The 17468-nt window shown below is 39.7% G+C and overlaps 1 protein-coding gene across 5 annotated transcripts in view; it reads right to left on the reverse strand.

Annotated features, from left to right (window-relative positions):
• Window positions 1-17468, reverse strand: part of DIP2C (disco interacting protein 2 homolog C) — a 321779-nt gene that overhangs the window by 122381 nt on the left and 181930 nt on the right. For all 5 annotated transcript variants that reach the window (XM_051612589.1, XM_051612588.1, XM_051612586.1 and 2 more), the window contains one exon: window positions 15174-15284. In XM_051612589.1, the coding sequence (XP_051468549.1) occupies window positions 15174-15284 (111 nt within the window). The remainder of the gene's footprint in view (window positions 1-15173; window positions 15285-17468) is intronic.

Genomic DNA, 17468 nt, shown 5'->3' on the forward strand with positions numbered 1-17468 from the left:
TTCTATGGTTTGGGGACAAGATATACATGAGGAGACTATATGCAAAACACAGGGTAGCCAAGAAAAGTCACTTATGGTTAAAGAAGTTGCCACACACTGACCATGTACTGGAAGCACATCAGAAGTTGTCTTTTAACCAGTCCCTATTAGTCAGCTGTAGAAAATGCAGCAAGTTATGTGCAGTATTTAGCTGTTCCCATTTCTAATGTAGGAGCATAATAAAGCAGGTTTAATCCAGAATGATCCCACTTCTCTCCTGCGACGTTTGTCTGAAGACCACCCCTGTAAGCTGGTTTGGCAGCACACCACCTGTTTCCCACTCCTGTGTTGAGGGGGTGGCAGCTCTGAACAGGCAATGTACCCCAAGAAAAGCAACAGGAAAGGGAAGAGTATATTTATATATATATCCAACTTTAATCAAAGAGCTGTTGGCTGGATCACATCCGTATAAGGAACTTGTTTTAAGTAACAACTAGGAAGGATGACTAGAAGCATTAGATGGCAACACCTTGCTGATAAGCCACTACATCTCATTTTTAATAATAGTAGGAAATACTATTCTGCCAGGCTTCAAGCAACTCTCAGTGGAAAGACTGCAGGAGTAAGTCTATGAAAAAGAATGTGTTTAGCTGCTTTTGTGAGTTGTGTTTTGTTTCAAATCATGAAGATGAGAATGTCAGTGAAAGCAAAGCAAGCAAAAAGCAAAGCTGGAAAGGCATACTCAAAATACAAAAGAGCCATGGGGCTGACAGACCAAAACAGAGGAAGATGGCAATGCTAATATCAGTTTTATAGTAGAAGGTTCAAAGTCTTATAATTAAACCCTGATGAAATGTTTATGTGAAAAGTATTAGGCTAAGGAAATAAACAATGTAACTCTCTACCTAACAGCATGTCCCCAGGATAAATTCCTACCTGCTCACTCCATACCAATGCCAAAAATGTACAGGGCTGAACACGCTCACTGACAGTTCGTATTTCTTATGCAACAAGCAGGGAAAACTTTTGGTTTTCCTTCAAAGGATAGCAATTACATATCAAGCACTAAAAAGTGAGCTTTCCCTTCTAAAACATTCTAAAACCTCACAGCAATTTTGGGAAAAGAATAATTTTTTCTCATCAGGACAGGAAGAATTATTTGTGTATTACTGTATTTAGGATTCTATTTGACTCCAAGTATTAGGAGGGAGATGAGGTGTACCTCAAATTATTCAAAAGTTTTTTAAAGGAGGACAGCTGACAGAAAATTACTAGTAAAATGCTTAGTGACAGCTGGACACTGGATCATAACTTGTGATTTAAAAAAAAATATAAATTTAATGTAAGAATGTAAGCTCAACAGCTTGATTAAAAAGTACTCTGAAGGGTTTTAATTTTCAAACGAGTCCATGGGAGTCCAGGAATTAAATTGTTTTCTCAATAAAGCACGACTGATAATGTTCATTTGTAATGGGTTACTGTGGAATAAACCAAGGTATATCTTACTATAAAACCCACAAAACATTAAAAAAAAAAGCCCACAGGAAAGCAAAAACAATGGAAAAGATAAGAAATTCTGAATAAACAAGAAGGAAGCTGACTGGAGAGAAGGCACTCACACCTGCTCTCAGCTCAGCCTGCAAGGACAATTATTCTAAAGGCTTTACTCAGACTATGGAGGGTACCCTGGACACATCCCTAGAAAAGGCTGAGGACAGACAGTTCAGAGATGGTCCAGGGACTATCAGCAAGAGCTTACAGGCTTTTAGGGGAGAGGAAAAAAAGGCAGCAGAAACTATCAAGCTTGGATAAAAAAACCTTTTCACATCGTTCTCTCCCTGGAATAAAACTCTTGGCTAAATGAAATGTCTCTAAGCATATAAAGAAAGGCTGAGGATTGGGTAAAGAATAAGTACCAGCCTATACAATTTGTATGGTTGTCTTTTTGAATGAAAGCCTGTTGAAGATGCTCTTCAACCTATTTTGACAGTCTTGTATAGAGTTGGACGTGTTAAAGTAATGAACAGCATTTTAGCCATCCACACTTATACACTAAGTCCCAAAGTACTGAGAAATCAGAGAAGGGAGGGAAAATCAGGCTGATACCTTAGGAATACTAGAAAACAACTCATGCATTATTACACCATTGATTCTGTAACCACAGCAAGACAGAAAGAGTAAGTAGGTTTGTTCCCACCAAATATCAGCTACAGGTATGCATTTTCAGTACAAATGCTTTGCTTTTCTCTAGGCTTTAGCTTTGCTTTTCTGATCTACAAGTCAACTTTGCTGATGTATCACAAGGAATGTTAAACAAAATACAACTAATCATCTGTTTTCATAGTTTTATGAAGCATGGATTTAAACCTGAATTGAAACGTACATTCCTCACCAGGTGGTGATCCTGGTGATTTGCTTCTCATAAATTTGAGCAGAAGTGTGGTAGCTTTTTGCCTTTATCTTGGTGAAATATGGGCTATGGTGTCCATCCTCTTCCATTGCTTGCCCACATTCTGTCTCTATTAGCTACTGAAGAAACCAAGGAGACTTGCAATAGGAACTTACACATTAGTAACTGGAAACTCCTTGTTCACTAAAAAAAGGAAACCACATTTGTGATACCTACTGGGACAAAGTATAATGAGTGTAAGAAGACATATCAAAGTTCCCTCAGGACACGAAACCCCTTTTTCCCTTGAATCCCATCAGTACAAAGCAGTTTGTATTCTCCACATATCACACAGAGAATCAGCAGAGAACATCACATTAGAATTTCAAACCATCTCTGGCAGGATGACACCCCTTGTCTTGAAGGTCTGACAAAATTGTCTGAACTGTCTTCTCAATATACCCTGCCACACTCCAGGCTAACTGAATTAATCATATTGTGCCTCAGCATTGCTTTAAAAAAGATTTCTTGTTTAATTTTCCAGAAAAAAAAAAAGTTAAACTATGATGATTTTACCCAGAAAAGCCACACAGTAAGGAGCTTTCATTAAAAAAAAAAAAATCAACAAAAAATCAACAAAAACCCCACCTCTCCTCTCTTTCCTCGTAGTGTGACATGCTACAATGTCTCCCCTACTACAAACTTCTGATAGAGTTCGAAGCATATACCTTCATGTGGTTGCACTCAAGCCTTCTGAAAAATCCTGGGTCTAAGTGCAAAGAAAATGCTTTTAGGAGAAATGTTCTTTCATGTAGAAGTCTGTGACATTTTAACTACACTGTTAAAGCTGATAAAATGACTTCTGGTCCTGACCCTTCAAAGCCCTCCTACAGGTAACAAAATCTTTATATTCTTCCCCCCTGACTTTTCCACAAGAAAGTCTCAATGGAAAATCTAGAGCATACAGTAAAGTATCACCACCCTCTATCTACAGTAGTTGGAACCAACGTGCAGTTCCTTATCTGCTGCTGTCCTCCACTGAATTAAATTTTTGAGTTTGTACTCATGGAATCAAGAAATGGGAAAAAAAAAAAAAAAAAGTGCAACACATTTGGGTAAGCTAATGGCTTAACTTGTGCATTCTTTTCTCTGTTGCATTAAAGCATTTCTATTTCTTTATTGTCTCCCTTTACTTTGTATCATATAGAGGGCAAGCATACTTTCGGGAGAAATACAAAGGGAGTGGAACTGTCAAACAAGGATGTGGTAGACAAAAAGTTTCCCTTCAAAGAGCTAATGATCTATTAAAGAGATGAAGTCTCACAACAAAGGGCAGAGAAATTAAAACTGGCATAGAGGTTGAGCTCCATAGGCTCACACTCCCAAAGTGATGTCCCATGGCTTCGGTCACAGTGCTCCATAATCAGAAACTCTTATCTTCTGCAAATGGAGATAAATTCCTTGCTCCATCAGCAGGACAAATTGCCCAGCGCCCCCGGGAGGAGCTTTGCATAGCATAGCACAGTCACTCTTTTCATCTGGTTTATCTTGTAACGTGGCACAACATTGTGCTCCTTGTTTAACTGAAAAGGCTTAGGAAAAAAACCCGACCCACTAACATACATTACTCCAAAGCACCAGCTTGACGTGGACACTGTGTTCTCCATAGTTTTTCCCAGCTTTATCCCTCAATGTGATCTAATGGCTGCATGTTCCAACACATCAGTGCATTTGATTGCCAATGGAAAAGGCAGCAAGCCCACCTCTCCTTCTGTGGAACAATGTGACATCCCACCTCTGCTGGCATGCAGCTCCCACAGGATCCCACTGGCACAACAAACCAGCAGGAGACTGGAGTCAGTGGCTGGCACACAGCCATGCCAGAGGGATGAGCCTGTGCTCAGAGACTGCTCATTTTAAACGGATGGCAATGTGGGAGGGAGCAACCTAGTCTCAAGAGGGAGAACTGGGTGAAAGATGCTACGGAGAGAACTGTATTAACTGCTGACAGGTGGGCAGCGTTCAAAGGTTTAATCAGAACACCCAGAAATACAGAACCAAACACTGTTAATTACAGATTGCTCATGCTGTTTACCCCTTTTTCAAAATGTTCTTTAACCACCTATTCCTTACATTTTTGATGACCTGGGACCTAACTGGAGGGGTGGCACGACAACTATTTTTTTTAATCAGTAATTGGGGTTGGCACACAGAAAGACAGTCTGGGCAGGAGTTTTAGTCTGATTGGTATTTGCACTCTTCTGAAGTGTGCATCCTCGTTTGGCATGGAGCACGATGCTGACTCGCCCTTTCCCTTACACTCAGTGAATGCCTCATTCCTTACTTGGGCCAGATACAATGTCCTTGAAAGCTCTGAACTGTAACTGAGACATCTGAAATATGCATCGTATTCCTAGTCCTCCCACAGAATTTTGCAGCTTTTAGCAGGAGAATTACTTTGCTCCTTTTTGTCCAGCTCTTTTTAAAAACACAAAAACCTATTTAAGAACTTAAAAGTTGCATTCCTCTTTGATGTGGAGGGGTTGTTAATTTTTTTTCCCTATATGAGTTTAACATGCCTCAGTGGCTTCCTTTATTCAGTATTAGCTGCATTTCCTACATAGGCCCATCAAACACTCAACATACTGTAAAAGTAAAGTGCTGTCTTCTCATGGATCAGGGGTATGGGTGTTAGTTCTGCATGCATCAAAAAACAGGGTGCTCTTCCCACAGTAAACATCAGCTACATTAAAAATTTCCACATTATAAAACTGTTCCTTGCACCCCTTGCATAAAACGCCTCAGCACACAAAAGAAAAACAGCATCTTCTTTTTGCACTTAAATCAGACCTTGCAGTTGCGTGTCAAGTAGTTCTCTTGCATCTAATTTATCACGCTGTCCTGTTTCTTTTTAAGACAAGAAATTAGATTTGCTGTAGAAAGTAGTCATGCATTGCTAGAATAGAACAGCAGAATCCTGTTTCTACCTATACTGCAGATAAAATGTATTATTTTTCTTGTCTCTGCTTGAGTTTTCATTTTCTCAGTGTTCATAAAACCTTGATAACTAATCACCAGCTGTTTAAGAAACACAAATATGGAAAAACAAGCTGTTTCCTAATTTTTGCTGTACAGATGCAGAATTATCTAACAGAGTCCCTACCACCTTCTGCAGTGTGTTTTTCCAGTTCTGAAGTAACAGTACTTCCATTCCTCCCTTCAGGGGACTTACCCCTGGAAGAATAAAGCTGCTGGGAGACATACCTAGATGTGATTGAATTAATCAATTTCATCCGTTTGTTGCTTTTTGTCTCATGTAATCCCTCTCCCCAGAGCTATTTTTGGGGTTTTGGATTTACCCTTTGAAAACAATCTTTCTTCCTTTGCTTTAGCAGCCAATTCCTGATAATGACAGGACTGGGAACAGGACGGCCCAAGGACTCTGAGAAGGTTTAGCAACCTTGCTTTTTATGTGATAGTCCACAATCACAAATGACTTGCTTGCAGAATGGCAGATTATTAAGATCAAGAAGGTTAATGCTCTACACTAATGAGTTGAGAATGCCAAACAATTTGTAATAAGAGGTTATTTATATACATATAATACATATTTATGTCTTAATTACACTGCAGTTAAGGATGGGCCCTCAAGTCAGATATCTAACAAATAAGTAAAACCACAAATAAATCTCTGTCTCAAGGAAGCCAGAATCAGAGATGGTATAAAGGAAAACAGCTGGAAGAACAGACAGAGAAGCAGCCTGCAGGAGGCATTAGGAGCAAGGGCAGTTCTTGCTGCATCAACACATAGTGCAGCTGAAGAATCCTAACAGCTTTTGAGTCAGGGAGTTACAGGGAGGCAACTGATACTAAGGAAAAACAGCACTATCAAACCAGCACTGTTAAAGGTGAATTTTGGCTGAAAATTCTAGACAAGGCAATGCTAAGTATAGCAATAGTATGCTAATTATACAGAAGAAAGGTTGGCAATTGCTGCCTTACAGGAAACTAGTAGTTGAAAGCATCAAAGTCTAGGAGTTTAATCAGACCTTTGTTGTAGCTGCCATGGAAACGAAGGATATACTGAGAATTCATTTCCTAATACGTGGCCTGTAAATACTCTGAGTAGAGATAATTTGGTAGCTACATCTATTGGAAATGCAATCAGGACATACTAAATAGGGTGAGACAAGGTAAATGTGGTATAATCAGAACGGATTACAGTTAGACTTTGTCTTTTCATTGTCCTGGGCTGACAGCACTGACTTATTTCCAGGCAGATACAGGGCAAGTGATTTCATAAAAAATTGCTGTGTTCATCCAACACAGATCAGTCCTCGGAAAATCATCTCACCCTTGGGAACGTAAAACTGAGTCCATATAATACAAATCTTTGCTGTGGATGAAGCTATAAGGAAGCAGTTTCAGAACACTTCCACAATCTCTCAGGGTATTAAGATAGGAAAAGACATAGCCTGGACAGTGTGACACCTAATTTCTCTCCAGCTGCAAGCAGGTGTGCTATTAATTCTGAAATATGGCATGCACAACAAACAGTGAATACTCGACTGAATGCAAGAACATCTGGGCTAAGACAATACTAATTTATACAAGGGATGTGGAGGTTACTAACAGAAATAAACTTTTGCTTCCATTAAAAAAAAAAAAGTGTGTAAGTATCAGTCTTTTGGATGTTTAAACGATCTATACTGGGCCTCTGGCTTTACTGGGAACTGGGGATACATGGATACGCAGGGGAAAGTTCTGCTGACTTTTCATTAATTTGGGGGCCAGATTTTGTTGACCTGCATGATTTTTGACTGTAAAGTCAGCATTTTACAAAAACATCTGCACTCCCATGAACATGCCACTGAAAAAGGGCTGGATCTTAGAGGATGCTGCAGCCAACAAACTCCACTGTTGCAGGAAACCACAGTGAGTGCACTATGCAAAAGGCTGTGCTGCACTGTCATTCCAACACTGCTGAGTACCACCCAGGAACCTTCTATCCACCTCCTGGTGCACACATAAAGAAGCTAGAAGCTTTGCATGTTCTCATGTGTTCAGAAAGTATGGTGGTGATGTCCCAATTTGAATGGTAGTGGCAATAATCTGTACCTCTGGGTGGAAGGTAAAAGCTGAACAGGCAGTTGGGAAAGCTGTCTGGGCAAGCTGGGAAACACAGGAATGGAAAAAGAGGACATCAAAACAAAAGACTGAACTCTTTATGACTCCACTGCTGGTTTTGCTGAAAGGCATAGTTTTTGCTTTACTTTGGATTCTTCAGTATTATAATAAAGTTGATTTAAAAATCTTTTCCTCTAAACTCTGAGATTTAAAACTATATTAACTCTACCCATAAGTGAAACAAAAAAGCAACATGCAGACCTCCTGCTAATAATTTCCACCCCTCCATTTATTTATTATCTCATTCGTAATGCAATCTGGAAGTCAGCTTCACATAGTGACTTCATCTCAGGCCCCCTTATTATGCTAACTGAAGTAAATCAGCTTTCTATTTGTTTCTCTCTGGAGATCCTTGAGTAATTTTCCTCAAGAGTTCGGCAATTATCCTTACAAATTTTCTGCTGGGTCAAAAGTAAGGATGTGGTCATATAAATTTTTTGCTGTGATTGGGTTGTAGCTTGAAATTAAGCTTGTAAGTAAGTTAAATCAAATAGGAGATCAAATCATTTCCAAGTGTCTCTACAATGAGGTTAATTAACTCGGATTAACTCTTCCAAGTAATCCTTGCTCATCTGAAGGGTTAACAAATTCTTTGTTTTATGATGAGCCCCTTTAAAGCTTACATGCAGTCCTATCTCAATCCATTCATCATGTTTTTCTTTCTCCTTATTCTTTGGAGAAATGCTAAATGATAAGCGTTCATTAAAAATGATTGCTCAAATCTTCCCATTCCATCCTTTCCTCTACCATGCACTACAACTCTTATGTTACCACAGAGCAATTCTTTTTCTTTGTCAGTTTTGGCAAGATTGCAGAATGAGATCTCGAATGTCCTTTCAAAAATGCAAAATATAAGCTCCCCATATATTTTAAAATCACCATGAGATAAGCTGCAAACACACTAAATGAGGGCAACCTTTGTTACACTTCATACACACAGTTATCTCATGGTAAATGAGAACAATAATGTGGAAAGGCACATCCTGAGGCTCCTAGAGCAGAACAGCTCAGCTACCTAGGGTCTGGTGCCAACTCCTCCTCTGGGGTTGGGGTCTACAGGGCACATTCTTTCATGGCTAGTTCCATTATTTCAAATGTCCCTCAAATCTAGCCTGGGATAATTTGTTCATTATTTCATGCTCTGTATAAGCTGTTCAGTCTTTTTCCTGTTGAACCACAGTGTGGGAAAGGTGGCTAAGGAATTTGAGCTGGGAGAGTTGTAGTTAGGATGCGTTTGTTTTGGCAGTATCACCAAAAATCTCCTATATTAATATGTCTTTTAAAAGAAGTGCTGAGTGTGCTTGGAAAACGACCTGTTCTCTGCAGTGGTGGGATCTCTGAGGCAGGGGTTGGCAGTCCTCCAAGACTGGTGTACCAGACTGATTTTTTGCTTTCTCTTCTTAAGAAGTTAAATGTATAGGAAAAACATCAGCAAGAGTGGGAGAAGGGAGGTACTCCCTGCCGAGAGTCTGGGTACACAACCACCTTCCTGCAGCACCCTTCCTCCGTGCTACCAGCTGAGATGCTGATTCCACATAAGGTATTTCTCAGAACACTCCATTTCTCAGCTCCCAGCTCTAAGCTCATCCACTGCTGTGCCTTTTCAAATCTGTCCACACAGTCCACATAGCACATGTGCCCTCATTGGCTGGTCTTTCCTCTAAGACACCATGAACCCTCAGACACAGAGGCAGTGCAATTCCACCAACACTCCTACCTCCCACATCATCTCTGACATCTGGAAAACTCAGTTTTTAGAGCTCTCTTGTCTCATTTTTCTTTAGCATTACACTTGCTCCAGGCAGTGCAGAATACTGGTCATCTTCAAGGCCTCTTAGAGACCTCATGAGAAACAAGAGGCTTAATAGACTTGGCTCAATTCATCTGTCACATCCCCATCTCATCAGAGGAGAATTCTACAGCAGAAATCCCAGAGTCAAGAGTCACTATCTCATTCCTAACACATGCATGTCCATTTGAACATATGACGCAATGTTAATTTTTTTTGTTTGTTTTAATTTTTACTGGTGTGTACTTCTTGTGTATTTACATGACTTTTTTGGTTTGGTTTTGTTTTTTTTAAAGTAAAGGCCAGGGCCTGGCACATGAGAGGGTGCTCTGCTTTTCAGCATTGGGATGGAGAGCTGAAGCTTTTTGTTTTGGATAACCTAAAGGCCACAGGGGTGTCCCTCTGGAAAAATAAAGTTGTTAAGGAACTGACATTTCATTTCTCCATGTGTTGAACACCCAACTAAGGGATGATAACACACTTGTTCTCTGGAGAGCGGTTAGTACAGGTGCTGAAGGTGTCTAAAGGAGATTTGCTCTCTAAACCCCGCAGGTCATGACTGGCTGAGAAAAGCAGATCTGGGGGAGATTTATCGGGATGAAGAAAACAATTTCTTCTCATGAGGATCTGCCCAGTTTACCCATGGGGTATTTCGTTAGGAACTGCCACAGCAGCAGATGCTGCTGTACCGTGCTGCAGCCTTTACGTGGCAGCAGAGCCCAGCTCTGCTTCAGGCCACCAGAAGAGCCAGTCACAGGCAAGGGGCCAAACTCCCAGCAGTATTACTTCAGGGATACACTATGGAGAAGTTACAGATCACTATTTAACGCACGAAATCAGTAAGACCATTCCTCCAAAAGCATGACAGCCTATATGATGGTATTTTAAATAATGGTGGCAGAAGCTTCAGGTACTTCTACAAGGGTTTTGAATGTCAGCAGGAGCAGAATGTAGCCAATGATAACCTGGGAGCAAACCTGTCCCTAGTGACTGTATGGAAGACAAGTAGGGCCAACATCCTCCAAAAATCTCAGTACTCAACTGAGTTCGTTTAGACAGTATGATAAGACTGAAAGTTAAGCCGTTCAGGTTACCTTCTTATTTACTCTACCATATAATTCCTTTCTCCTCACCTCAACACACCATACCAAATCCACAGATTTACAGCTTCCCAAGGTACCTGAGAAACCTAGTTTCTGAACTGCACTAAAGAAATAAAGCTGTATGTCCAACTGCAGCTACATCTACATGAACATCACTAACTTTGTGCTCAGGTCTGTGCCTGATTTTGCAGTCACATCACTTGAGCCAGATCAACCCAGATGCTGATATCCATTCTGCATGCGGAAGTGAAGTGCAAGCCAGTTTTCCTTTGACTGGGTTTTCTTGCCTGAAAAGCCAATGGCCAGAAAAAAAACTTGGCAAAAGTTACTGATCCAGCCCACCACAACATTTGGCTTCAGTGTCACCTTGAGCCCCCAGATAATATTCTAGTACAGGCACTGGGCTGAGGATTGGCAGCTGCTAAGAGAAAAGCACTGCCATGATCTACATCTGGCAAACCTTTCCAAATACTGTTTCTAAGTGAGTAAATACTATGAGAACTTCTATATTCAGTATTAAACAAAAAATACTTTTGAACTAATACCAGTTAAACTAGCTGCCACATTTGTATAAAGTAAATAATATATCTTAACCCTGCAGTGATTCAGTTACTACTCTTACAGAATTATTTATATCCTTGGACATCTGAAAAATGATCAAACAACCTGACATTTTGAAACATAATGATTTCATGATCCCTTCCTGTATAAAAAGAAGCAGCCAGGAAACTTTAAACCTTTTGGTTTTAAAGAATTAGACTAAATTCCAATGTAGCCTGAATTCTTAAATCAAATTATCTTAAACCACAAAATGTACCAAGAACATTTAGGAAAAAAAATTAGGTTCCATAAACTCAGAATAAATTTTCTTTAGAATATAAAAGTACTATAAACCAGGTTTCCAGAATTACAGTGCTGAAAAAATATGTTACAATTAATAATAACAACAACAACAACAACAACAACAACAATAATAATAATAATAATAATAATAATAATAATAATAATAATAATAATAATAATAATGACTGAATTGAGAAAATAGGCAGGGATTTAAAATGTCACAGTCTGACATTTTCCATAATAAAGAAGCATAAGTTGAAGGTGATATTAGTGGCAGCAATGATTTTGAGTCTTCAAATAGAGTTCATTAAACAATCTTTGCTGACATCTAAATTTATGTAGAAAGCAAAGGCATGGAAGGAGAGTTGGATGACTTTCAGGACATTAGACTTCCAATTAGGAAAACCTTACCAAGAAGAAACAGAAAAGGTCTTTGATCAGAGTTGAAGTAGAGCATTTGTTTGCACATGTTAATTGAAATAAATTGTGCAAAAAAGTCTAAAGAAGGGAAATGTTTTCCTAGAAGTGAATTACTTAATGGTTAAAGACTGCACATTCATTCTGTTTTGGGCCTTTTCCAAGAAGATGTGCCAAACATGACAACAAGCACTGAAACTGGGTAACAGCTAAGATCTAATAATCACAATATGATTAGAGCAGATATGCTGAAGCATTAAGCACAGCAAAACAACAAGTAAACCTGAGGCTTCTACCTGAAGCAAATCTGAATCTTAAGACAAGATAAACAGAGAGGAAATCTGACTTCCAAGTTTGTAACCCTGTAGTAAAAGAGAGTATGAGTCATAAGACCAAGGAAGAAACAGACCTGATCCCACAGGGCAATGTATAGAAGGGGAAAACCTAATTCAGGACAGAAACATTGTCCTGTATATTAGCAAAGCTCTGCTGAAACTAAATTTGAAGAAGATGATCTGGTAACTTTTCAACATTGAAGTGGAAGTTTACATTTACCTGCACAGACATTTGCTATATACAGTTTTCTCCTGAGTGAGTGAAGATGCGGTAGCTGTTCAAACCAATCTGCTGGAGAGCTTGGGGACTGGCTGAGGAGTCCTGCTATTCAACAATCAAGGTAGGAAGCCAAAGCCCTGCCATAAACCCACAAAATACTGTCAAGGTTTCCAGTTTTAACACCAAGGACATTTTCAGAGCAGTAACAGAGATCTGAATTTATAGTAGGCCTGACTCCTGCACTTACAACAAGCAACGTGTTGCACTCAATTCCTTACTTTTCCTCTCAGCAACAAAGTTTGTGTCTATTATTTATATATATAATTACACCACCTTGCCCCATTCCTAATGCAGGACCTGATGTATCACTTCACTGAACAAACACCTTCCTTTCGAGGCAGCAGGCAGTGACTTAAACCAAACATCAACTCAGAGCTCTCCTGAGGTACTGGAAGGGGCACACAGAGAAGATGTGTGTGATGTCTCCTCTTGTCCAACCCCAAACTGATTCAACATCTTAGTTTACAAATGGCAAGCACAGCTTGAGCACATGACTTTCAACGCACAGTCAAATAAATATTTTTAACAGAACTGCTCTGGAGAGTCACAGCTTGGAGGTTTGAGGACCACGGGTACTCACAAAGTAGACCATTTCAGGAAAAGTATTTTCATCTGTTTAAAAACAGAGTAGAAATCAGACAATTTTTAGTGTACTGTGGGAGAAGCTTCTAGGAGCTTATATATCAAGGAATTACTATGCAGATCCCACAATCATTATTCAATGGAAAACTGGCAGCAGCTACAGTGTGAACCCAAGGTTTCTGAGGGGAGAGGGGAGTTTTTCAAATTAATCAGAAGGGTCTGGACATACATGAACTTTCTCTGCCAAAATTTATCATTTCATTTTCCCTTAAATGGGACTCACAAGCTCTTTGACTAATGAAATAAATGAGAGATATGTTACAAAAAGTTTAATAAGGAGTTGTCTGTAAGTTTCCAGTTGTTTCAGCACAATGAGTCTGAGTGTGTCCAGCAAGACGCATCTTTCAAACACAATCCAGGACATCCACAGTTGGCTCCTCGACAGCCTCCACAACCATGAGTCCCTGGCTCCTGACTCTCAGCTCACAAGGGTCTCTCTGCCATGGCAGTTGATGGGTCCTACTGTCTATAGATCTATATTCTGCTGCTGCAAGGGAGGCAGCTGTAGAGAAACCAGCTGTGGCCTCTGACCGCCAAGGGTGCTTAAGCTGCAGCAGTCCCTATAGCAGGTGAAACAGCACACCTACCCTCATCCAGTTAAAGTGTAGTACACACAGTTTATGCCTTCAAAGGTAAGAGTAAAGAAGATTAAGAGTTCACTTGTCCCTCAGTTTTAAACCAACCACTTCCTTCACTTTGTTATATGTGGAGCAGCATAATGAAGAGACTTCGATACCATTCATTTGGAAATTAGATTTTACCCTTTTGTTCAGCTCTGAAATTAATTTTACCGTCCTTAATCACTGCTTCTACTTAGGGCATACTGATGTTCCTAACTAGCTACACTTCAAATTAAGTATTTTTCTTACGGTTTACCAACTAGAATCAGTACCAAGAAATCCAGCTGTGTCACAGTACCATAGGCTGTGATCAGCAGGAACCTTTGGAGATCATCCACTCCAACTCCCTGCTCAAAGCAGGGTCACCTAGAGCAGACTGCTTGGAGCCATTCCTCTGGCCTGTCATCCCTCTGAATGAGCTTACAACTGGTGTTATCAGTCATTCCATCCAATTTGGTATCATCTGCAAACGTGTGAAGGGTGCACTCTGTCTCACCAGCAAGGTCACTACCAAAACTATTAAGAAGTACTGGAGCCAGTATTTACCCCTAGAGTACTTCACTAGAGACTGGTGTCCAGCTGGACTTTGTGCTGCTGATCAAAACTCTCTGAGCTCAGCACTTCAGCCCATTTTCAGTCCACTTCACTGTCTGCTTATGTAAAACATATTCCAATAACTTGTTAATGAGGATGAGAGGCAAAAAAAGCCTTACCAAAGTCAAGGCACACATCCCCTGCTCTTCCCTCAATGCCTAAAGCAGTCATGTCACTGTAGAAGGCTATTAGGTTGATCAAACATGGATTGACCAAGATACTAAGAGGACTTCATAAATCCATGCCGATCGCTCCCAGTCACCCCCTTGTCCTTCATATATTTAAAAACAGTTTCCAGGACTATCTGCTCCACCATCTTCTCAGAGATTGAGATGAGGCCGACTGGCCTGTCATTTCCCAGATCCTACTTCTTGTCATTCTTGGAAGACAGGAATGAACCTTGCTTTCTTCCAGTCCTCAGGAACCTCCCCTGACTGCCACAACGTTTCAAAGAATTGCGAGTGGCCTCACAATGACATTGGCCAATGATGCATCCCATCACATCCCACAGACTTGTACATCTTCTGTTTGTTCAGATATTCCCTGTCTTGATCCTCCTTCACAGACGGGAGGTTTTCACTGCTCAGGGTTTTCCCACTGGTTTCAGGGGCCTTGGATTAAAGAATACAAGTCTCACCAGTAGAGAACAAGGCGAAGAAGACATTAAGCATTTTAGCCTTTTCCATGCCCTTTGCCACCCTGTTCCCTGCCCCATTCAGCCCTGGGACCACATTTGCCCTAGTCTTCCTTTTGCTGCTGATTTGCCTATAGAAGCTCTTCTTGTTGCCCATTGCATTTGTTACCAGATTCAATTCCAGATGTGCTGTGGCTTTGTAACTCGACCTGTGTGTGCTTGGATAGTGCCCCTGTATTTGTACATTTCCCATGTATAGCTACTACATCAATTTAAAACAAAATTATTTTTAGAAAAGCAAAGAACAGAATCAGCCATTTCAAATTTTCTTCCCAATTCTGCAGTTTTCAGTTGAACTCACCCGATCTATAGCGCTCATCCCGTGACCCTGAGGACCTGCGACGGTGGTATCGAGAGGAAGAGGACGGAGTAACAGGAGTTCGACGTTCTTGTGGTAATGCCTGGTCCACCCCTGCATTAAGAAAAGAAAATAAAATAAACCCAGTTCATTCTGATTGAATTCCAGAAGCTTAATAGTGAGGAGTTCTGCCTTCTCTAGAAATAGAAAATGAACACTCAGTGGCTAAACCACGTCACGTCAACCTGTAACACAGTACTTGCCCCTGGCCAGCTTTTCTGATGTGAAGTTTTTTTCCTGCTTCTCTCTGAAACTACCTTTTTCCAGGATCACGGACTACGTAAGAAGAGCATACAGAAAATAAGCTTGGTGGCTTGGTGATGGTTTTTATTTTTCCCCAAACAAGTGATCTGCCATAAAGAAGTACTCAGGAAATATTTTAATGTGCTAGTAGAGGTGGACATCATTGCAATGGATCTTGACGCTTTCCTGCAAACTGGTTAAGAACAGTTCCTAAAGACTTAGCCAGTGTCTATTATCTAAAACCTGACGCAGTTGGGTAGCATCAGCTGGCAACAACACAATGCTCACCTGTGGAAATTAGACACTCTCTGAGAAGGGAACCATATTAACATCTATAGGCATTTTCAACCACCAAGGGCCAGAAACTAAAAATAACTGCACCAAACCATGCTGTTCCAGCAAAAGAATAAAAATATAAGTCTTATTGTAGATATCTGCAGCATCTCAGCATGCTGGGCCTAAACATCCAGTATTTAAGATTCAAACCTTGTATTCATCCCTTTTTCATAATGAACTTGCTTTCCAAAAAAAAAAAAAAAACCCACAAAAAAAAAACAAACCAAACCAACACAACAAAAAACCCACAAAAAACCCCAACAAAAACAAAAACAAAAAAACCCCCACCACGTTATTTTCTTGAAGGCTTCTTCAACAACAGTAGTGATATAACAGCAGCACTCCATATAAACACTTCTGGAAATGAAAGTTTCTTGACCACTTCCAAAGAAGAGTGAATTACTCAAGCAGGAAAATTCAAACAAAGAATAGGCAAAGAAAGCTAACCTGCATCTATAATTGCAGTGTTATGTTACTCTGGTGTCTTCCAGAGAAGAACCTGAGCAGGCAAGCCCAGTAAGCCATGCATTCCACTTACGAGTTAATAAAGCACAGAGCCTTAGGTGCTGTGGTGCACAGGGGCCAAACCCCAGGAATACCTAAAGAAATAAAATTAATTCTTTCCTATTATTTTTTGCCTTTAAAAAGTAGTTACACACTGCGTGTAACTGTAAAGGCCAGAAGTCAAACTGCCTTCTTCCACTTATGGCCAACAGTAGGAAAGATCTGTTAAAATTATTTAATTAAATTATTAATAACTAAGTATTCAAATGAATGACAAATAAATAGAAATTCGATTCAATAAAACAATTCTTGGGAATCTGTTAATATTTTTTCCATTAAAAACCAATATTTTACAATGTCCAATACTATTTCTGAACTATTCAATGCCTGCTTATTGGAGAGGTAGAAGTGTTTATGTTTGTGGAAACAAAATGTAGAATATAAACCAACTGAAAATGCTATATGGACTTCAATCAGTCTCAGTTATGTTTTAAAGGATTCTTTAAAAAGCATCTTTTAAGAAAAGTTGTACACTTGCTTCTACTGAACTCAAAGTACAGCTTCTCTCTTAAAATCTCCAGAACTTCAGCAAGTCTGCTTTGATTTTGTGGAGAAGCAGCTCATTGGCTGAAAAACACACTTGGAGTAAAATCTCACAGGTGCCTAAAGACAGAGCCAATCCACAAACCTTCTACTCAGACTGTGATTAATAATTCATACTCTTAAATTAAACAAAATGTCTTCATTTAACTGCTCTATCTCCTCACTACAGTAGTACAGTGTAATTTCACTCATCCTCAAGCCTTCATATTCTTTAAAGCAGGTGAACCTAACTTCTGAAGCACTGAAATATCCAGAGGAAATATTTTCTCCTCATTTGTGTATTTAGAGTTTTTCCTTCTTTATTGGGTCACCCTGAGAACCAGCAATAAGAAGTTAACAATAAAATCAATTTTGATGGAAATCTTTAAAAGAACTAAGTTTCAGTCAATGTGAGATGCCAATGACCATTATTCATCTCAGTCCCTACCCATATTGTCACAAATTAAATACTTTCTAGTACATAGATTTACAAATATCTTAAAAAAAACACATCTACAACCCATGTATCTGCAATTGCTGCTGTGTGACACAGGTTTTGTGAAGAAAGCATTA

The sequence above is a fragment of the Apus apus genome, chromosome 2, assembly GCF_020740795.1.
Source record: "Apus apus isolate bApuApu2 chromosome 2, bApuApu2.pri.cur, whole genome shotgun sequence".
In the NCBI taxonomy this organism is placed as follows: Eukaryota; Metazoa; Chordata; class Aves; order Apodiformes; family Apodidae; genus Apus; species Apus apus.